Source organism: Oncorhynchus mykiss, chromosome 21, assembly GCF_013265735.2.
Source record: "Oncorhynchus mykiss isolate Arlee chromosome 21, USDA_OmykA_1.1, whole genome shotgun sequence".
NCBI lineage: Eukaryota > Metazoa > Chordata > Actinopteri > Salmoniformes > Salmonidae > Oncorhynchus > Oncorhynchus mykiss.
Window position 1 is genome coordinate 57,403,435 of NC_048585.1, and position 23,602 is coordinate 57,427,036.

Sequence of the window (23,602 nt, forward strand, 5' to 3'; positions counted from 1 at the left end):
TGGTGGTGGTGGTACAGTAGCATGGTGGTGGTACAGTAGCATGGTGGTACAGTAGCATGATGGTGGTGGTCCTGTAGCATGGTGGTGGTGGTGGTACAGTAGCATGGTGGTGGTATAGTAGCATGGTGGTGGTGGTACAGTAGCATAGTGGTGGTGGTGGTACAGTAGCATGGTGGTGGTACAGTAGCATGGTGGTGGTGGTATAGTAGCATGGTGGTGGTGATATAGTAGCATGGTGGTGGTACAGTAGCATGGTGGTGGTGGTGGTACAGTAGCATGGTGGTACAGTAGCATGGTGGTGGCTGTACAGTAGCATGGTGGTGGTGGTATAGTAGCATGGTGGCTGTACAGTAGCATGGTGGTGGCTGTACAGTAGCATGGTGGTGGTGGTATAGTAGCATGGTGGTGGTATAGTAGCATGGTGGTGGTGGTATAGTAGCATGGTGGTGGTGGTGGTACAGTAGCATGGTGGTGGTACAGTAGCATGGTGGTGGTGGTGGTACAGTAGCATGGTGGTACAGTAGCATGGTGGTACAGTAGCATGGTGGTGGCTGTACAGTAGCATGGTGGTGGTGGTATAGTATCATGGTGGTGGTATAGTAGCATGGTGGTGGTGGTACAGTAGCATGGTGGTGGCTGTACAGTAGCATGGTGGTGGCTGGACAGTAGCATGGTGGTGGTGGTATAGTAGCATGGTGGTGGTGGTATAGTAGCATGGTGGTGGCTGTACAGTAGCATGGTGGTGGTGGTATAGTAGCATGGTGGTGGTGGTATAGTAGCATGGTGGTGGTACAGTAGCATGGTGGTGGTGATATAGTAGCATGGTGGTGGCTGTACAGTAGCATGGTGGTGGTGGTGGTATAGTAGCATGGTGGTGGTGGTATAGTAGCATGGTGGTGGTGGTATAGTAGCATGGTGGTACAGTAGCATGGTGGTACAGTAGCATGGTGGTACAGTAGCATGGTGGTGGTGGTGGTACAGTAGCATGGTGGTACAGTAGCATGGTGGTACAGTTGCATGGTGGTGGCTGTACAGTAGCATGGTGGTGGTGTGTCAGGGACGGATGTGTCATCCATAGAACAGTCTTCAGAGAGTCTTGATGATCATCCAGGTGCTTTTTGGAAAACTGGAGTCATCTGACCAGATGGGTCCCATTATGTCTGGGGAAAACCATTCCACAGTAAGATCCTGGTGGTGGTACAGTAGCATGGTGGTACAGTAGCATGGTGGTGGTACAGTAGCATGGTGGTGGTAGTGGTACAGTAGCATGGTGGTACAGTAGCATGGTGGTGTTGGTACAGTAGCATGGTGGTGGTGGTATAGTAGCATGGTGGTGGTATAGTAGCATGGTGGTGGTGGTATAGTAGCATGATGGTGGTGGTCCTGTAGCATGGTGGTGGTGGTGGTGCAGTAGCATGGTGGTGGTGGTACAGTAGCATGGTGGTGGTGTTACAGTAGCATGGTGGTGGTGCAGTAGCATGGTGGTGGTGGTACAGTAGCATGGTGGTGGTAGTGGTACAATAGCATGGTGGTGGTATAGTAGCATGGTGGTGGTGGTACAGTAGCATAGTGGTGGTGGTGGTACAGTAGCATGGTGGTGGTACAGTAGCATGGTGGTGGTGGTATACTAGCATGGTGGTGGTGATATAGTAGCATGGTGGTACAGTAGCATGGTGGTGGCTGTACAGTAGCATGGTGGTGGTGGTATAGTAGCATGGTGGCTGTACAGTAGCATGGTGGTGGCTGTACAGTAGCATGGTGGTGGTGGTATAGTAGCATGGTGGTGGTATAGTAGCATGGTGGTGGTGGTATAGTAGCATGGTGGTGGTGGTGGTACAGTAGCATGGTGGTGGTACAGTAGCATGGTGGTGGTGGTGGTACAGTAGCATGGTGGTACAGTAGCATGGTGGTACAGTAGCATGGTGGTGGCTGTACAGTAGCATGGTGGTGGTGGTATAGTATCATGGTGGTGGTATAGTAGCATGGTGGTGGTGGTACAGTAGCATGGTGGTGGTGTTACAGTAGCATGGTGGTGGTGGTGGTACAGTAGCATGGTGGTGGTATAGTAGCATGGTGGTGGTGGTACAGTAGCATAGTGGTGGTGGTGGTACAGTAGCATGGTGGTGGTACAGTAGCATGGTGGTGGTGGTATAGTAGCATGGTGGTGGTGATATAGTAGCATGGTGGTACAGTAGCATGGTGGTGGCTGTACAGTAGCATGGTGGTGGTGGTATAGTAGCATGGTGGCTGTACAGTAGCATGGTGGTGGCTGTACAGTAGCATGGTGGTGGTGGTATAGTAGCATGGTGGTGGTATAGTAGCATGGTGGTGGTGGTATAGTAGCATGGTGGTGGTGGTGGTACAGTAGCATGGTGGTGGTACAGTAGCATGGTGGTGGTGGTGGTACAGTAGCATGGTGGTGGCTGTACAGTAGCATGGTGGTGGTGGTATAGTATCATGGTGGTGGTATAGTAGCATGGTGGTGGTGGTACAGTAGCATGGTGGTGGCTGTACAGTAGCATGGTGGTGGCTGTACAGTAGCATGGTGGTGGTGGTATAGTAGCATGGTGGTGGTGGTATAGTAGCATGGTGGTGGCTGTAGAGTAGCATGGTGGTGGTGGTATAGTAGCATGGTGGTGGTGGTATAGTAGCATGGTGGTGGTACAGTAGCATGGTGGTGGTGATATAGTAGCATGGTGGTGGCTGTACAGTAGCATGGTGGTGGTGGTGGTATAGTAGCATGGTGGTGGTGGTATAGTAGCATGGTGGTGGTGGTATAGTAGCATGGTGGTACAGTAGCATGGTGGTACAGTAGCATGGTGGTACAGTAGCGTGGTGGTGGTGGTGGTACAGTAGCATGGTGGTACAGTAGCATGGTGGTACAGTTGCATGGTGGTGGCTGTACAGTAGCATGGTGGGGGTGTGTCAGGGACGGATGTGTCATCCATAGAACAGTCTTCAGAGAGTCTTGATGATCATCCAGGTGCTTTTTGGAAAACTGGAGTCATCTGACCAGATGGGTCCCATTATGTCTGGGGAAAACCATTCCACAGTAAGATCCTGGTGGTGGTACAGTAGCATGGTGGTACAGTAGCATGGTGGTGGTGGTACAGTAGAATGGTGGTGGTAGTGGTACAGTAGCATGGTGGTACAGTAGCATGGTGGTGGTGGTATAGTAGCATGGTGGTGGTATAGTAGCATGGTGGTGGTGGTATAGTAGCATGATGGTGGTGGTCCTGTAGCATGGTGGTGGTGGTGGTGCAGTAGCATGGTGGTGGTACAGTGGCATGGTGGTGGTGGTGTAGTAGCATGGTGGTGGTACAGTGGCATGGTGGTGGTAGTGGTACAATAGCATGGTGGTGGTGGTGGTACAGTAGCATGGTGGTGGTGGTACAGTAGCATGGTGGTGGTGTTACAGTAGCATGGTGGTGGTGCAGTAGCATGGTGGTGGTGGTACAGTAGCATGGTGGTGGTACAGTAGCATGGTGGTACAGTAGCATGATGGTGGTGGTCCTGTAGCATGGTGGTGGTGGTGGTACAGTAGCATGGTGGTGGTATAGTAGCATGGTGGTGGTGGTACAGTAGCATAGTGGTGGTGGTGGTACAGTAGCATGGTGGTGGTACAGTAGCATGGTGGTGGTGGTATAGTAGCATGGTGGTGGTGATATAGTAGCATGGTGGTGGTACAGTAGCATGGTGGTGGTGGTGGTACAGTAGCATGGTGGTACAGTAGCATGGTGGTGGCTGTACAGTAGCATGGTGGTGGTGGTATAGTAGCATGGTGGCTGTACAGTAGCATGGTGGTGGCTGTACAGTAGCATGGTGGTGGTGGTATAGTAGCATGGTGGTGGTATAGTAGCATGGTGGTGGTGGTATAGTAGCATGGTGGTGGTGGTGGTACAGTAGCATGGTGGTGGTACAGTAGCATGGTGGTGGTGGTGGTACAGTAGCATGGTGGTACAGTAGCATGGTGGTACAGTAGCATGGTGGTGGCTGTACAGTAGCATGGTGGTGGTGGTATAGTATCATGGTGGTGGTATAGTAGCATGGTGGTGGTGGTACAGTAGCATGGTGGTGGCTGTACAGTAGCATGGTGGTGGCTGTACAGTAGCATGGTGGTGGTGGTATAGTAGCATGGTGGTGGTGGTATAGTAGCATGGTGGTGGCTGTAGAGTAGCATGGTGGTGGTGGTATAGTAGCATGGTGGTGGTGGTATAGTAGCATGGTGGTGGTACAGTAGCATGGTGGTGGTGATATAGTAGCATGGTGGTGGCTGTACAGTAGCATGGTGGTGGTGGTGGTATAGTAGCATGGTGGTGGTGGTATAGTAGCATGGTGGTGTTGTATAGTAGCATGGTGGTACAGTAGCATGGTGGTACAGTAGCATGGTGGTACAGTAGCGTGGTGGTGGTGGTGGTACAGTAGCATGGTGGTACAGTAGCATGGTGGTGGTGGTACAGTAGCATGGTGGTGGTGGCTGTACAGTAGCATGGTGGTGGTGGTATAGTAGCATGGTGGTGGTGGTATAGTAGCATGGTGGTGGCTGTAGAGTAGCATGGTGGTGGTGGTATAGTAGCATGGTGGTGGTGGTATAGTAGCATGGTGGTGGTACAGTAGCATGGTGGTGGTGATATAGTAGCATGGTGGTGGCTGTACAGTAGCATGGTGGTGGTGGTGGTATAGTAGCATGGTGGTGGTGGTATAGTAGCATGGTGGTGTTGTATAGTAGCATGGTGGTACAGTAGCATGGTGGTACAGTAGCATGGTGGTACAGTAGCGTGGTGGTGGTGGTGGTACAGTAGCATGGTGGTACAGTAGCATGGTGGTGGTGGTACAGTAGCATGGTGGTGGTAGTGGTACAGTAGCATGGTGGTACAGTAGCATCGTGGTGTTGGTACAGTAGCATGGTGGTGGTGGTATAGTAGCATGGTGGTGGTATAGTAGCATGGTGGTGGTGGTATAGTAGCATGGTGGTGGTGGTCCTGTAGCATGGTGGTGGTGGTGGTGCAGTAGCATGGTGGTGGTACAGTGGCATGGTGGTGGTGGTGCAGTAGCATGGTGGTGGTACAGTGGCATGGTGGTGGTAGTGGTACAATAGCATGGTGGTGGTGGTGGTACAGTAGCATGGTGGTGGTGGTACAGTAGCATGGTGGTGGTGTTACAGTAGCATGGTGGTGGTGCAGTAGCATGGTGGTGGTGGTACAGTAGCATGGTGGTGGTACAGTAGCATGGTGGTACAGTAGCATGATGGTGGTGGTCCTGTAGCATGGTGGTGGTGGTATAGTAGCATGGTAGTGGTGGTACAGTAGCATGGTGGTGGTGGTATAGTAGCATGGTGGTGGCACAGTATAATGGTGGTGGTGGTATAGTAGCATGGTGGTGGTACAGTAGCATGGTGGTGGTGGTGGTACAGTAGCATGGTGGTGGTGGTACAGTAGCATGGTGGTGGTGGTGGTACAGTAGCATGGTGGTGGTGGTGGTACAGTAGCATGGTGGTGGTACAGTAGCAGGGTGGTGGTGGTATAGTAGCATGGTGGTGGTGATATAGTAGCATGGTGGTGGTGGTGGTACAGTAGCATGGTGGTGGTGGTGGTACAGTAGCATGGTGGTGGTACAGTAGCAGGGTGGTGGTGGTATAGTAGCATGGTGGTGGTGATATAGTAGCATGGTGGTGGTGGTGGTATAGTAGCATGGTGGTGGTGGTGGTACAGTAGCATGGTGGTACAGTAGCATGGTGGTACAGTATCATGGTGGTGGTGGTGGTACAGTAGCATGGTGGTACAGTAGCATGGTGGTGGCTGTACAGTAGCATGGTGGTGGTGGTGGTACAGTAGCATGGTAGTGGTACAGTAGCAGGGTGGTGGTGGTATAGTAGCATGGTGGTGGTGATATAGTAGCATGGTGGTGGTGGTGGTATAGTAGCATGGTGGTGGTGGTGGTACAGTAGCATGGTGGTACAGTATCATGGTGGTGGTGGTGGTACAGTAGCATGGTGGTACAGTAGCATGGTGGTACAGTAGCATGGTGGTGGCTGTACAGTAGCATGGTGGTACAGTAGCATGGTGGTGGCTGTACAGTAGCATGGTGGTGGTGGTATAGTAGCATGGTGGTGGTATAGTAGCATGGTGGTGGTGGTATAGTAGCATGGTGGTGGTGGTGGTACAGTAGCATGGTGGTGGTACAGTAGCATGGTGGTGGTGGTGGTACAGTAGCATGGTGGTACAGTAGCATGGTGGTACAGTAGCATGGTTGTGGCTGTACAGTAGCATGGTGGTGGCTGTACAGTAGCATGGTGGTGGTGGTGGTATAGTAGCATGGTGGTGGTGGTATAGTAGCATGGTGGTACAGAAGCATGGTGGTACAGTAGCATGGTGGTGGTGGTACAGTAGCATGGTGGTGGTACAATATAATGGTGGTGGTGGTATAGTAGTATGGTGGTGGTGGTATAGTAGCATGGTGGTGGCTGTACTGTAGCATGGTGGTGGTGGTATAGTAGCATGGTGGTACAGTAGCATGGTGGTACAGTAGCATGGTGGTGGTGGTACAGTAGCATGGTGGTGGTACAATATAATGGTGGTGGTGGTATAGTAGCATGGTGGTGGTGGTATAGTAGCATGGTGGTGGCTGTACAGTAGCATGGTGGTGGTGGTGGTATAGTAGCATGGTGGTGGTGGTATAGTAGCATGGTGGTGGTGGTATAGTAGCATGGTGGTACAGTAGCATGGTGGTACAGTAGCATGGTGGTGGTGGTACAGTAGCATGGTGGTGGTACAATATAATGGTGGTGGTGGTATAGTAGCATGGTGGTATAGTAGCATGGTGGATGTGGTATAGTAGCATGGTGGTGGTGGTATAGTATCATGGTGGTATAGTAGCATGGTGGATGTGGTATAGTAGCATGGTGGTGGTGGTATAGTATCATGGTGGTGGTGGTGCAGTAGCATGGTGGTGGTGGTATAGTATCATGGTGGTGGTGGTGCAGTAGCATGGTGGTGGTAGTATAGTAGCATGGTGGTGGTGGTGCAGTAGCATGGTGGTGGTAGTATAGTAGCATGATGGTGGTGGTATAGTAGCATGGTGGTGGTGATGGTATAGTAGCATGGTGGTGGTGGTGGTATAGTAGCATGGTGGTGGTGGTGGTACAGTAGCATGGTGGTGGTGGTACAGTAGCATGGTGGTGGTGGTGGAATAGTAGCATGGTGGTGGTGGTGGTACAGTAGCATGGTGGTGGTGGTGGTACAGTAGCATGGTGGTGGTGGTGGTACAGTAGCATGGTGGTGGTGGTACAGTATAATGGTGGTGGTGGTACAATAGCATGGTGGTGGTGGTACAGTATAATGGTGGTGGTGGTACAGTAGCATGGTGGTGGTGGTACAGTAGCATGGTGGTGGTGGTACAGTAGCATGGTGGTGGTACAGTAGCATGGTGGTACTGTAGCATGGTGGTATAGTAGCATGGTGGTGGCTGTACAGTAGCATGGTGGTGGTGGTATAGTAGCATGGTGGTGGTATAGTAGCATGGTGGTGGCTGTACAGTAGCATGGTGGTGGTATAGTAGCATGGTGGTGGTATAGTAGCATGGTGGTGGTATAGTAGCATGGTGGTGGTACAGTAGCATGGTGGTGGTTGTATAGTAGCATGGTGGAGGTATAGTAGCATGGTGGTGGTATAGTAGCATGGTGGTGGTATAGTAGCATGGTGGTGGCTGTACAGTAGCATGGTGGTGGTGGTATAGTAGCATGGTGGTGGTGGTATAGTGGCATGGTGGTGGTATAGTAGCATGGTGGTGGTGGTATAGTAGCATGGTGGTGGTGGTACAGTAGCATGGTGGTGGTATAGTAGCATGGTGGTGGTGGTATAGTAGCATGGTGGTGGTACAATATAATGGTGGTGGTACAGTAGCAGCATTGTGCTGGTCCTGTAGCATGGTGGTGGTAGTGTGATGGTTTGAATTGGATGCTGCTTAACTTTTGTTGTTAATTCAATAAATAAAATGAGCATCCATTTTTTTTAGGCTTGGTTGAAGATATGATAACATTCAGTATCAAAAATAAGCAAAAATAGAGAAAATTAGAAAAAGGGGCAAAGTGCCTGGACACAGCCCTTAGCCATGGTATATTGGCCATATACCACAAACCACACACAAATACTTTCTATCTATAATAGATACCGACTGATAAATAACTACAATTTAAACCTGGAATCTTACAAAACCATTCTTGATAATAAAGCCAATAGCTGACCTTCACATTTCTTAGAGAATTCAAATCAAATCAAATGGTATTTGTCCCACGCGGCGAATATAACCTTACAGTGAAACTTACAAGCCCAAGACCAACAATGCAGTTAAGAAAAAATAAAAATAAAAATAAAAAAAAAGAATAAGAAATAAAAGTAACAAAGAATGAAAGAGCAGCAGTAAAATGACAATAGAGAGGCTATATACAGGTTAAATACAGGTACATACCTCTGAATTCTCCCCCTGCTTCCCACACAGTCACCTTATGCCAAACTCTCTATTTACCTCCAAAGGAGGAACCTCTAAAAATGATCTCCCAGTTTTGAGACAACAGTCATTGTTGGTTCACTAGACAATAAAAGGATGGTTGACATTATTGATCCGGCCCTACACTATTCCCAAAAACAGGAAGAGACATGGCTTCAGAGAGTCAAAATTGGCCCTATCAACCAACTCAGGGGGCTAGTGCTGAGCCTAACGAGGCCAGCGCTCAGCACAGAGGAACACAGGGGGGGTTTTCTTAACGTCGGCGTTACGTTGGGGGAACGTCGGAGAGGAAGCTCTAAATGAGCCCCCCAGAAGGGATGAGAAGAGGAGATGCTCCGTGATTAAATTTACTCTGCACAACACACAGTGTGTCACAGTTACAACGACAATATCTGATTGGACAACTTAGTTGGTATGTGCGCACGCACACACACGCACACACACTTATCTTCAGCACACACACCTTTGATGACAGTGAAGAAATTGTATGTTTCTGTGTGTATGTATGTGTGTCTGTCTGTCTTCGCCTGTGCGCGAGGGCATGTGCACACCTCCAAGTAATGGGCATCACCATGGCGACCAGGTGACCCAAAAAGGCAGTTAGTAGGCCTTAACAGCCTCAGAGCAGGAGAGTGTGCATAGACGCAGTGCATACATTATGCAAATCAAGGTCCCTGGGAAAGTATGTCCTTCCTTTCGACAGAGCGGATCTCTCGCTCCTCGACTTAATTCACTCTTATCACTGCGCCCCGCAAGGAACCATCCGAGCACAACATGTGCGTCACGAGGGAATCAAAACAGCGCAACACATCTGTGACATGCATCCTACTACAGAAAGATAAGGGAATTGCCCTTATATCGGTCGATGTAGGCAGTTCTGGGGAGGAAACGGAGGAGAGAGCAGACGACACAGAGGTGTTTTATTCTTCTCTATCTCCTTTCATAAAGCCGCCTCCCTTTGTTCGCTCCTGCCTTCGCTCTCTACTCATGAGAATGAGGGGAGAAATATAACGTCTCTCACTGAGCTTTTATGACTGGGAAGGCTGGCATGAGTGAGAGTTTCAAACATGATTGGATTGTAAAGTAAAAAATACAACAGCCTGATTGTGTGTGGAGGGAGGGAGGGAGGGAGGGAGGGAGGGAAGGAAGGAAGGAAGGAAGGAAGGAAGGGAGGAAGGGAGGAAGGAAGGAAGGAAGGAAGGAAGGAAGGAAGGAAGGAAGGAAGGAAGGAAGGAAGGAAGGAAGGAAGGAAGGAAGGAAGGAAGGAAGGAAGGAAGGAAGGAAGGAAGGAAGGAAGGAAGGAAGGAAGGAAGGTAGCTGCTGGACTGGGCTTGTCTGTGCTCTCATAAAACACCCAAAATCTAGCCACTACTTTCAACGACCTTTTCACAGATTTATATGTGAGAGACAGGACTGGCATGCCTGAATAGCGTATCAATGAGCTGTTATTTCCACTGTTGAAAAGGTTTGTGGCAGTACAAAGGCTGTCCAATGTGTGGCTGAAATGCTGGCGGATGACAATGTGCTTTGTATGATGACTTAAGACGCCCCTTTTTCTGAATACACACTCAGAGGCTGACAGACGTGCTGCACATGCCCACACACACATAGGGATTAGCAACACACGATGGTATGGTAACACACACAGACACAGCTATCTACCTGAGAGCTTGTTGTGGTGTAGGAACTCCATTTGTAGCCTCTGCCCTGCCCTCTGGGCCAGAAGGTAGGGCGTTGAGTAGGTTGGATCTCCTGTAGCACACATCACATCAGCTCCACTGAACACCAATGACATGGTCTCTAACACATCAGGTAGAACCACAGCAGCACACAGTGCCTAGAGAGAGAGAGAGAGACAGAGAGAGAGAGAGAGAGGGAGAGAGAGAGAGAGAGAGAGAGAGTAAATTAGCACACGCTCTTATCCAGAGCGATTTACAGGAGCAATTAGGGTTAAGTGCCTTGCTAAAGGGCACACCGACAGATGTTTCACCTAAATAGCCAAGCAACAATATTCACAAATACAATCCCCCAACACAGGAGAAGAGATTTGGCGATAAATGAACCTTTATTGAGTATATGAGTGTCACACTTGGATAGAAAAGCATTTGCTATTTGAAATGGGCTGTGAAATCCCATGAATACATTTTAAAGGCTGTTGAGAGAACCACTTTTGGGACAAGGGGAAAAATGCTATCCAGCCAATTAAAATGGGATCTCTCTCTCTCCCCCTCTCTCTCGCCCTCACTCTCCCCCTCTCTCTCTCTCTCTCTCGCCCTCACTCTCCCATTCTCTCTCTCTCTCTCTCTCTCTCTCTCTCCCCTCTCTCTCTCTCTCCCCCTCACTCTCCCCCTCTCTCTCTCTCTCTCTCTCCCCCTCTCTCTTGCCCTCACTCTCCCCCTCTCTCTCTCTCTCTCTCTCTCTTGTTCATAAACATAATAGTGTTTCCCCCTAAACCAAAGAGGAGAGGCAGAGGTGTGGAATGGTGAGAGTGTAATTCTGCCCAGGACAGAGCCGACGTGTTTTATCGATCCGCAAGAAACAAGGAAAGACTGAAAGTGAGGCCCAGCACAGAGCCGGCGCGTTTAATCAATCCGCAAGAAACAAGGAAGGTTTGAAAGTGAGGCCCAGCACAGAGCCGGCGCGTTTAATCAATCCGCAAGAAACAAGGAAAGACTGAAAGTGAGGCCCAGCACAGAGCCGGCGCGTTTAATCAATCCGCAAGAAACAAGGAAAGACTGAAAGTGAGGCCCAGCACAGAGCCGGCGCGTTTAATCAATCCGCAAGAAACAAGGAAAGACTGAAAGTGAGGCCCAGCACAGAGCCGGCGCGTTTAATCAATCCGCAAGAAACAAGGAAAGACTGAAAGTGAGGCCCAGCACAGAGCCGGCGCGTTTAATCAATCCGCAAGAAACAAGGAAGGACTGAAAGTGAGGCCCAGCACAGAGCCGGCGCGTTTAATCAATCCGCAAGAAACAAGGAAGGACTGAAAGTGAGGCCCAGCACAGAGCCGGCGCGTTTAATCAATCCGCAAGAAACAAGGAAAGACTGAAAGTGAGGCCCAGCACAGAGCCGGCGCGTTTAATCAATCCGCAAGAAACAAGGAAAGACTGAAAGTGAGGCCCAGCACAGAGCCGGCGCGTTTAATCAATCCGCAAGAAACAAGGAAGGTTTGAAAGTGAGGCCCAGCACAGAGCCGGCGCGTTTAATCAATCCGCAAGAAACAAGGAAGGTTTGAAAGTGAGGCCCAGCACAGAGCCGGCGCGTTTAATCAATCCGCAAGAAACAAGGAAAGACTGAAAGTGAGGCCCAGCACAGAGCCGGCGCGTTTAATCAATCCGCAAGAAACAAGGAAAGACTGAAAGTGAGGCCCAGCACAGAGCCGGCGCGTTTAATCAATCCGCAAGAAACAAGGAAAGACTGAAAGTGAGGCCCAGCACAGAGCCGGCGCGTTTAATCAATCCGCAAGAAACAAGGAAGGACTGAAAGTGAGGCCCAGCACAGAGCCGGCGCGTTTAATCAATCCGCAAGAAACAAGGAAGGACTGAAAGTGAGGCCCAGCACAGAGCCGGCGCGTTTAATCAATCCGCAAGAAACAAGGAAAGACTGAAAGTGAGGCCCAGCACAGAGCCGGCGCGTTTAATCAATCCGCAAGAAACAAGGAAAGACTGAAAGTGAGGCCCAGCACAGAGCCGGCGCGTTTAATCAATCCGCAAGAAACAAGGAAGGTTTGAAAGTGAGGCCCAGCACAGAGCCGGCGCGTTTAATCAATCCGCAAGAAACAAGGAAAGACTGAAAGTGAGGCCCAGCACAGAGCCGGCGCGTTTAATCAATCCGCAAGAAACAAGGAAGGTTTGAAAGTGAGGCTAAGCACGCCATGTATACATACACACACACGCACACACGCATGCGCACAAACAACCTGCCACCCACACATTTTCACACAAGCACACATTATCCATACACATAATGTGGGTCTAAACACGCAGGTACTCTATAAAGCACAGGAACAAGACACAGGCTATAAAACATTAACCACACAAACACTAAGGGCAGTGTTCTGTCAGTCACATCATAGGAGAGAGATTTCATGTAGTTCAGTAGTTGTCCCCCCCAATGATTGAAATTGGTGAGGTAGTGCTGAGCGATTAACCAAAATGTCCGTTATTTTTGTTTTTCAAACAATAATTGACCGATGCTGTTCAATTATTTGAATTCCATTTTGTTATTTTTTTATATATTTTTTTCCTGTGAGCTCAATGTGCACGTTGCACAGTTTCTCTAGAGATAAATCAGATCCAGCCTAAACTGTGAAATGTAGTAGGGAGTTGTAGTTTCTCTAGAGATAAATCAGATCCAGCCTAAACTGTGAAATGTAGTAGGGAGTTGTAGTTTCTCTAGAGATATATCAGATCCAGCCTAAACTGTGAAATGTAGTAGGGAGTTGTAGTTTCTCTAGAGATATATCAGATCCAGCCTAAACTGTGAAATGTAGTAGGGAGTTGTAGTTTCTCTAGAGATATATCAGATCCAGCCTAAACTGTGAAATGTAGTAGGGAGTTGTAGTTTCTCTAGAGATATATCAGATCCAGCCTAAACTGTGAAATGTCGTAGGGAGTTGTAGTTTCTCTAGGGATACATCAGATCCAGCCTAAATTGTGAAATGTAGTAGGGAGTTGTAGTTTCTCTAGAGATAAATCAAATCCAGCCTAAATTGTGAAATGTAGTAGGGAGTTGTAGTTTCTCTAGAGATAAATCAAATCCAGCCTAAACTGTGAAATGTATTAGGGAGTTGTAGTTTCTCTAGAGATAAATCAGATCCAGCCTAAACTGTGAAATGTCGTAGGGAGTTGTAGTTTCTCTAGAGATGAATCAGATCCAGCCTAAACTGTGAAATGTCGTAGGGAGTTGTAGTTTCTCTAGAGATAAATCAGATCCAGCCTAAACTGTGAAATGTAGTAGGGAGTTGTAGTTTCTCTAGAGATGAATCAGATCCAGCCTGATCTGTGAAATGTAGTAGGGAGTTGTAGTTTCTATAGAGATGAATCAGATCCAGCCTAAACTGTGAAATGTCGTAGGGAGTTGTAGTTTCTCTAGAGATAAATCAAATCCAGCCTAAATTGTGAAATGTAGTAGGGAGTTGTAGTTTCTCTAGAGATGAATCAGATCCAGCCTGAACTGTGAAATGTAGTAGGGAGTTGTAGTTTCTATAGAGATGAATCAGATCCAGCCTAAACTGTGAAATGTCGTAGGGAGTTGTAGTTTCTCTAGAGATAAATCAGATCCAGCCTAAACTGTGAAATGTCGTAGGGAGTTGTAGTTTCTCTAGAGATGAATCAGATCCAGCCTAAACTGTGAAATGTCGTAGGGAGTTGTAGTTTCTCTAGAGATAAATCAGATCCAGCCTAAACTGTGAAATGTCGTAGGGAGTTGTAGTTTCTCTAGAGATGAATCAGATCCAGCCTAAACTGTGAAATGTCGTAGGGAGTTGTAGTTTCTCTAGAGATAAATCAGATCCAGCCTAAACTGTGAAATGTCGTAGGGAGTTGTAGTTTCTCTAGAGATAAATTAGATCCAGCCTAAACTGTGAAATGTAGAAGGGAGTTGTAGTTTCCAACAGGCCAATATTCTATATAGCTTAGTGCAAGAAAACCCGATGCACGATCGTGAGGGGATATAGAGAGCGGGGATATAGAGAGCAGCTGTTGTTTTGCCAGGTATCTCTACCGAGATCTAAGTGATTGATAGTTGGTATTCAGCAGTCATAGTAGTATGTCTTATTTAATTTGAATAACACACTAGATCACCCACCCTAGTCACACCCCGACCTAACCAAAATAGAGAATAACAGGCTCTCTATGGTCAGGGCGTGACATCAGCACTACGAGAAGGACATACAGGAGGACATACAGTCACACGCAATATCTGACAGCACCGGACCGAGTTTGACAAAACTTGGGTGAAATGATGCGTCTTGCCAGAGAGATCCGGAATTTACAAAATAACACTGATTGGTCGAAAGCAGAAACTATAGTAATGTACTGACATGTATTAGTCACACGTAATATCTCAATTGGCCCAAGGAGGTCGTGGCATCATTCCTGACATGTTTACTGATGCCTTTAATCTTCTGTATCATCCCATTCCCATACCACTGTATCATCCCATTCCTATACCACTGTATCATCCCATTCCCATACCACTGTATCATCCCATTCCACTGTATCATCCCATTCCTATACCACTGTATCATCCCATTCCCATACCACTGTATCATCCCATTCCCATAGCACTGTATCATCCCATTCCACTGTATCATCCCATTCCCATATCACTGTATCATCCCTTTCCACTGTATCATCCCATTCCACTGTATCATCCCATTCCCATACCACTGTATCATCCCATTCCACTGTATCATCCCATTCCTATACCACTGTATCATCCCATTCCCATACCACTGTATCATCCCATTCCCATAGCACTGTATCATCCCATTCCACTGTATCATCCCATTCCCATACCACTGTATCATCCCATACCACTGTCTCATCCCATTCCATTGTATCATCCCAATCCTATACCACTGTACCATTACATTCCCATTCAACTGTATCATCCCATTCCCATACCACTGTCTCATCCCATTCCATTGTATCATCCCAATCCTATACCACTGTACCATTACATTCCCATTCCACTGTATCATCCCATTCCCATACCACTGTATCATCCCATTCCACTGTATCATCCCTTTCCACTGTATCATCCCATTCCACTGTATCATCCCATTCCTATACCACTGTATCATCCCATTCCACTGTATCCTCCCCTTTCCTATACCAATGGCTAGACCCTTTCTGCAATTACTACAACCAGTGGAGGCTGCATTCGTATTTTACCTTCAGTGCAATTACTACAACCACTGGATGGTCCAGTGTGTGTGTGTGTGTGTGTGTGTGTGTGTGTGTGTGTGTGTGTGTGTGTGTGTGTGTGTGTGTGTGTGTGCATGTGTAAGGGTCTAAGCGAGTCCTTTGACAGCTCCATCTCTAGGTTACGGGGTCTACAGAGACCTTGTGGAGATCACTGTAATATGAGACACTAACGGAGAACATTGGAACATGAAAAAAGGAGAGAAGAGGAGAGAAAGAGAGAGAGAGAGAGAGACAGAGAGAGAAATAGAGACGTAGGGAAAATACAGACACACACAACCCACGATGGCAAGTCATGTTCAGTGTATGATTGTTCTCTGAAAGACAGATCCCTGTCACAGCTGTGTTGAGCCCTTTTAAATAGGGAGGATGAGAGACAGAGAGACAGAGAGAGACAGAGAGAGAGAGAGAGAGAGAGAGAGAGAGAGAGAGAGAGAGAGAGACAGAGAGAGAGAGAGACAGAGAGAGAGAGACAGAGAGAGAGAGAGAGAGAGAGATGGAGAGACATGGAGAAAGAAAGAGAGACGGAGAGAGATGGAGAGACCCCACAGAGCCCCAGGACAACAACAAAATTAGACCCAACCAAATCATGAGAAAACAAAAAGATAATTACTTGACACATTGGAAAGAATTAACAAAAAAACAGAGCAAACTAGAATGCTATTTGGCCCTACACAGAGAGTACACAGCGACAGAATACCTGAACACTGTGACTGACCCAAAATTAAGGAAAGCTTTGACTATGTATAGACTCAGTGAGCATAGCCTTGCTATTGAGAAAGGCCGCCGTAGGCAGACATGGTTCTCAAGAGAAGACAGGCTATGTGCTCACTGCCCACAAAATGAGGTGGAAACTGAGCTGCACTTCCTAACCTCCTGCCCAATGTATGACCATATTAGAGAGACATATTTCCCTCAGATTACACAGATCCACAAAGAATTCGAAAACAAATCCAATTTTGAAAAACTCCCATATCTACTGGGTGAAATTCCACAGTGTGACATCACAGCAGCAAGATTTTTGACCTGTTGCCACGAGAAAAGGGCAACCAGTGAAGAACAAACACCATTGTAAATACAACCCATATTTATGCTTATTTATTTTATCTTGTGTCCTTTAACAATTTGTACATTGTTAAAACACTGTATGTATATATAATATGACATTTGTAATGTCTTTATTGTTTTGAAACTTCTGTATGTGTAATGTTTACTGCTAATTTTTATTGTTTATTTCTCTTTATATATTGACAAGGAGAGACAGGGAGAGCTAAACAGAGACAGGGATATATGGAGAGAGAAGGAGAGAGACAGAGAGATGAACAGAGACAGAGAAAGACGGAGAGAGAGAGAGAGAGAGAGAGAGAGAGAGAGAGAGAGAGAGAGAGAGAGATGGAGAAAGACAGATAGAGATGGAGAGAGACAGGGAGAGATGAACAGAGACAGGGACATATGGAGAGAGAAAGAGAGAGACTGAGAAAGACGGAGAGAGACGGAGAGAGAGATGGAGAAAGAGTGTGGCTCTTAATATGGCTCTCCTCTACTCTCCCTCACACTTTCTCTCCTACCACCCTCTTCTACCACTCTTTAAAAAGCACATTCACAGTTTTTTAAAGCACCAAGGCTAACACACTTGCACGCAAACACACACACACACACACACACACACACACACACACACACACACACACACACACACAGAGTAAAGCCGACCCGAGAACCAACTGAACCATTTCTGTTGTGGTTCCTAATCCACTTTTCCATTTAATGAGAATCTCTCGTTCTCTCCCGCTACCTCTCATTCCCTCGATCCTTCTCTTTTTCGCAAAACAATAAGCGAGGAATGATCTGTGTAAACGCTGACGCAGGTGTAAACTCAGCCTTTTAGAGACTCAGTGCTGGGGAGTTCTTAAACACACTTTGTGTTGGTGATGGTGGGGCCAAAATAACTCACGTTCAACAGCGTAACAAACACATTATAAACTAACTATGGAGAGAGGGGTTATAACTAAACCACCTAACTATACATAGAGACTAACTATGGAGAGAGTGGTTATAACTAAACCATGTTATAATACATAGAGACTAACTATGGAGAGAGGGGTTATAACTAAACCATCTAACTACACATAGAGACTAACTATGGAGAGAGGGGTTATAACTAAACCATCTAACTACACATAGAGACTAACTATGGAGAGAGGGGTTATAACTAAACCATGTTATAATACATAGAGACTAACTATGGAGAGAGGGGTTATAACTAAACCATCTAACTATACATAGAGACTAACTATGGAGATAGGGGCCATAACTAAACCATCTAACTATACATAGAGACTAACTATGGAGAGAGGGGTAATAACTAAACCATCTAACTATAAATAGAGACTAACTATGGAGAGAGGGGTTATAACTAAACCATGTTATAATACATAGAGACTAACTATGGAGAGAGGGGTTATAACTAAACCATCTAACTATACATAGAGACTAACTATGGAGAGAGGGGTAATAACTAAACCATCTAACTATAAATAGAGACTAACTATGGAGTGAGGGGTTATAACTAAACCATGTTATAATACATAGAGACTAACTATGGAGAGAGGGGTTATAACTAAACCATGTTATAATACATAGAGGCTAACTATGGAGAGAGGGGTTATAACTAAACCATCTAACTATACATAGAGACTAACTATGGAGAGAGGGGTTATAACTAAACCATGTTATAACACATAGAGACTAACTATGGAGAGAGGGGTTATAACTAAACCATCTAACTACACATAGAGACTAACTATGGAGAGAGGGGTTATAACTAAACCATCTAACTATACATAGAGACTAACTATGGAGAGAGGGGCTATAACTAAACCATCTAACTATACATAGAGACTTACTATGGAGAGAGGGGTTATAACTAAACCATGACGGCACACGTGAAGCCCATTTCTTTTGTCAGTTAGATTGGTTTACATCTTTGTGTCAAGTATAGGAACACTGAAGAGGCGTCTGCGCATTTGGGAAAAATTACTAAACTAGAAACATGAATCCAGTTTCACCCAGTTTCACCCAGGTTCACCCAGTTTCACCCAGTTTCTAACTATTCAGACAGGGTCCAGCCAGTTCCCACATGATTATACCAGTTCAGTGTCTACCTGATTGAGCTGCTCCTGGTTGTGAAGGCTTCCCAGGACCCTCCGGTACTTCCTCTCTCTGTACTTCCTGCGGTGGAAAGTGGCCCGTTGCTCGGGCGACGCCCCCATGTGAAGCTCTTCCTCCAGGGGCAGGCTGGCCGCCCAGAAGCTGTTGGCGTTCTCATTTCCCACCTCCAGAAAGAGCTGCGATGTCAGAGGGCAGAGGTCAGAGGTCTAATGAACTATTATAACGGTGAAGTCAGAGAACAATCATGTAACATTTCATTAACATTAAAACTTTATTTTAAAACTAAAAGTGATATAATAATAACCTACTGTAGTCACTGAAAGTCTGTAGTGTAGAAGCATAATCCCAAATCCTATTACCGTAGCCAAACTAAAAGGTATGTGGTAAACTAGCCCATTCTTTCTGAAACGCCTTCTCCAGACTCCACAACTTCCACAGGAAGAACCTCAACACATTCCTTGTGATCTGGAGCACACATCAAACATCTCCGTACCTCCACCAGCTCGTTGCTCCAGATACTGCTGTCTAACTTCAGGCTCCTAACTTTAGAGAGGCTAGGGCCCAGGAACCGGTGCTGACCTGCGGGGGGGGGCACACACACACGCACACACGCACACGCACACACACACACACACACACACACACACACACACACACACACACACACACACACACACACACACACACACACACACACGGTTCAGTGACAAACAGACAAGACAGCAGATATCATAGAGGCATGGCTGGCAGCGTTTCACTGCTCTAATACTCTCTAGTTGAAGACTTCTTTGCAGCGTTCAACACAGCTAATTGGAAATGAAAGCAGAGAAAGAGAGAGAGAAGAGGCCATTAATTGCTAATGATTCATGAGTAATTAATTGTGTTTGTTGGTCGGTGTTTATTTGGGTGAACTGAAGGGTTAGGGTTGTTTATGCATTTTAAGATGGATGGATAAATAAAACATACTGGAGGAGAAGAAGAAGAGATTGATATGCATGTGGATCAGAGTCTCTCATGTGATTAGTGTGTTAGTGTGAAAGGCATCATTATCTATCAGATAGCTGATAGACTATAGACACGGGCTGGACAAAAGGGCCATGTACAATGATACACTTACCATGAGAGGGGACTCAATTATGAGAGTGAGTGAGTGAGTGAGTGAGTGAGTGAGTGAGCGGCCGAGCGAGTGAATGAGTGGGTGAGTGGGTGAGAGAGAAAGAGTGTAAGAAAGAAAGAAAGAGAGAAAGATAATCAAAGCTATGTTTGAGACTTAGTGATAAACGATGGGTGGCTTGTGATAAAAGCATCTGTTAAATGACCATATCATTATTACCGTGCATTATTATCCTGATTGTTAAATGGGACGCTGTTGAATAAAAGTCCTGATGTTTTACTTAAGTGGTTCGTAGGATTCAGAACGGTGTCTGCGTTGTACAACGACTCACTCTGTCTCAATACAACAGATCAAATACGAGTCTCTAAATTTTGTCCGTACTCTTTGCAACGAGGTGAAACGCCTTCAACCAAAACTAACAACAAGATACGCTTCCTCAGAATTCTAAACCTCACCCAGTTACAAAAATGTCCTATTAAAAAAAGTCTTAACTGACTGCTGTTATGAGCAACGTCCTCACTTTGTGGCATTTCATAAAGGAACACTTCCTACCTCCGCTTCAATCGCCCGAAACAGGAGACGCATTTGTGGTTGCCACGGAAATGGTTGCCGGGTTATTTGATGTAAAGGGTTGAATACTATTATTATAACATGTGTCATTCAGCGCAGTCGTCGTGTTTGACAGTGAGAAGAGAGAGAGGGGACAGGTATCAGAAACATTTAATACATGTAAAATCAGGCACTCTGGGGAGGTAGAGAGAGAGAGAGAGAGAGAGAGAGAGAGAGAGAGAGAGAGAGAGAGAGAGAGAGAGAGAGAGAGAGAGAGTGAGAGAGAGAGAGAGACACACACACACAGGGGTACAAACATCTACCTGGAGGCGAAAACATTCCCTGCCCAATATGCCCCCCCCCCCCCCCCCCCCTAGACACAACTACGACAACATAACCAACAAAAACGGGTCACAACTCCCGCTGACACCCCTATCAGATCACAGCAAAATCACACTCTACTTTAACATATCTTTGCTCAATCATGAGGCATCGGAGTCAATGGAACTGAATAATATTAAGAAATGCTAGATGGAAGGAAAGTAGTGTAGAAATGTACCAAAAAAACAATTAGGCAACAACAAATTCAATCCCTTCAAGACAATTTCCTGGACAAAATGTTTAAATGTAATAGTGAAGGTGTAAACAGAATATTTCACCGCTTCCCTATCAAATCAAATCAAAAGAATGTCAAGCAGACAACCTAAGAACATCTACAACGCCGACAAATGGTTTGATGAAGAATGCAAAAATCTAAGAAAGAAATTGAGAAACCTGTCCAACAAAAAACAGAGGCCCAGAAAACCTGAGCCTATTTCACTACGGTGATTCACTAAAACAATACAGAAATACACTACGGAAAAAGAAGGAACAGCACGTCAGAAATCAGCTCAATGTAGATGAAGAATCCATAGAATCTAACCACTTCTGGGAAAACTCTAAACAAACAACAACATGAAGAGTTATCTATCCAACACAGATGTATAGGTAAACCACTTCTCCAATCTTTTTGGCTCTATAACAAAGAACAAACAGCAAAAACATATACATGATCAAATACTAATCTTAGAATTAACTATTAAAGACTACCAGAACCCACTGGATTCTCTAATTACCTTGAATGAACTACAGGACAAAATACAAACCCTGCTACACAAAAAGGCCTGTGGTGTTGATGGTATCCTGAATGAAATGATGAAATATACAGACCACAAATTCCAATTGGATATACTTAAACTCTTTAACATAATCCTCAGCTCTGGCATCTTCCCCAATATTTGGAACTGAGGACTGATCACCCCAATCCACAAAAGTGGAGACACATTTGTCCCCAATAACTACCGTGGGATATGCGTCAACAGCAACCTTGGGTAAATACTCATTAACGGCAGACTGGTACATTTTCTCAGTGAAAACAGTGTACTGAGAAAATGTCAAATTGGCTTCTTACCAAAGTACCGTACAACAGACCACGTATTCACTGTGCACACCCTAATTGATAAACAAACAAAACAAAGGAAAAGTCTTCTCATGCTTTGTTGATTTCAAAAAAGCTTTAGACTCAATTTGGCATGAGGGCCTGCTATACAAATTAATGGAAAGGGGTGTTGGGGGATAACATATGACGTTATAAAATCCATGTACACAAACAAGCGCACGGTTAAAATTGGCAAAAAAAACACACATTTCTTTCCACAGGGCCGTATCGACAAATTGGTCAGGGCACTAGAACAGTCTGCAGCACCCGGCCTCACCCTACTAGAATATGTCTACTGTTTGCTGCTGATGATCTGATGCTTCTGACCCCAACCAAGGAGAGCCTACAGCAGAACCTAGATCTTCTGCACAGATTCTGTCAGACCTGGGCCCTGACAGTAAATCGCAGTAAGACAAAAATAATGGTTTTGAAAAAAGGTCCAGTTCCCAAGAACATGAAAACAAATTGCATTTAGACACTGTTGCCCTAGAGCACACAAAAAAAACTATACATACCTTGGCCTAAACATAAGCGCCACAGGTAACTTCCACAAAGCTGTGAACGATCTGAGAGACAAGGCAAGAAGGGCCTTCATTGCCATCAAAACAAACATCAAATTCGACATGCCAATTAAGATCTGGCAAAAAAATACTTGAATCAGTTATAGAACCCATTGCCCTTTATGGTTGTGAGGTCTGGGGTCCGCTCACCAACCAAGAATTCACAAAACGAGACAAAAACCAAATTGAAACGCTGCATGCAGAATTCTGCAAAAAGTCTGAGTACAACTTTAACCACCAAATAATATATGCAGAGCAGAATTTGGCAGATACCCGCTTATTATCAAAATCCAGAAAAGAGCCGTTCAATTCTAAAACCACTGAAAAGGAAGCAATTCCCAAACTTTCCATAACAAAGCCATCACCCTCAGTGAAATAAAACTGGAGATATGTCCGTTAAGCAGGCTGGTCCTGGGGCTCTGTTCTCAAACACAAACACACCCCACAGAGCCCCAGGACAGCAACACAATTAGACCCAAACAAACAATCAACAAACAATCATGAGAAAACAAATAAAGATAATTACTTGACACATTGGAAAGAATTTCCCAAAAAACAGCGCAAACTAGAATGCTATTTGGCCCTAAACAGAGAGTACACAGTGGCATAATACCTGACCACTGTGACTGACCCAAACTTAAGGAAAGCTTTGACTATGTACAGACTCAGTGAGCTTAGCCTTGCTATTGAGAAAGGCCACCGTAGGTAAACCTCTCCACAAAATGAGGTGGAAATTGAGCTGCACTTCCTAACCTCCTGCCGAATGTATGACCATATTAGAGATACATATTTCCCTCAGATTACACAGATCCACAAAGAATTTGAAAACAAGTCCAATTTTGATAAACTCCCATATCTACTGGGTGAAATAACACAGTGTGCCACGAGAAAAGGTCAACCAGTGAAGAACAAACACCATTGTAAATACAACCGACATTTATGTTTATTTATTTTCTCTTTCATACTTTAACTATTTGCACATAATATGACATTTGAAAGGTCTTTATTCTTTTGGAACTTTTGTAAGTGTAATTGTCACGCCCTGGCCTTAGTTATCTTTGTTTTCTTTATTATGTTGGTTAGGCCAGGGTGTGACATGGGTGATTTATTGTGTTTCGTCTTGTCTAGGGGTTTATTAGAATAATGGGGTTGTGTTCAGTGTCGTTGTCTAGGTAAGTCTATGGTTGCCTGGAGTGGTTCTCAATCAGAGACAGGTGTTTATCGTTGTCTCTGATTGGGAACCATATTTAGGCAGCCATATTCTTTGGGTATTTTGTGGGTGATTGTTTCCTGTCTT

General features: G+C 45.8%; 1 protein-coding gene across 1 annotated transcript in view; it reads right to left on the minus strand.

Moving 5' to 3' along the window:
- Nucleotides 1–23,602, minus strand: part of zmp:0000000660 (arf-GAP with Rho-GAP domain, ANK repeat and PH domain-containing protein 2-like) — a 257,277-nt gene that overhangs the window by 123,927 nt on the left and 109,748 nt on the right. The window contains exons 12-14 of the mRNA XM_036958269.1: nucleotides 19,099–19,184; nucleotides 18,599–18,781; nucleotides 10,168–10,342 (exon numbers count right to left, since the gene is read on the minus strand). Coding sequence (XP_036814164.1) covers nucleotides 10,168–10,342; nucleotides 18,599–18,781; nucleotides 19,099–19,184 — 444 coding nt within the window. The remainder of the gene's footprint in view (nucleotides 1–10,167; nucleotides 10,343–18,598; nucleotides 18,782–19,098; nucleotides 19,185–23,602) is intronic.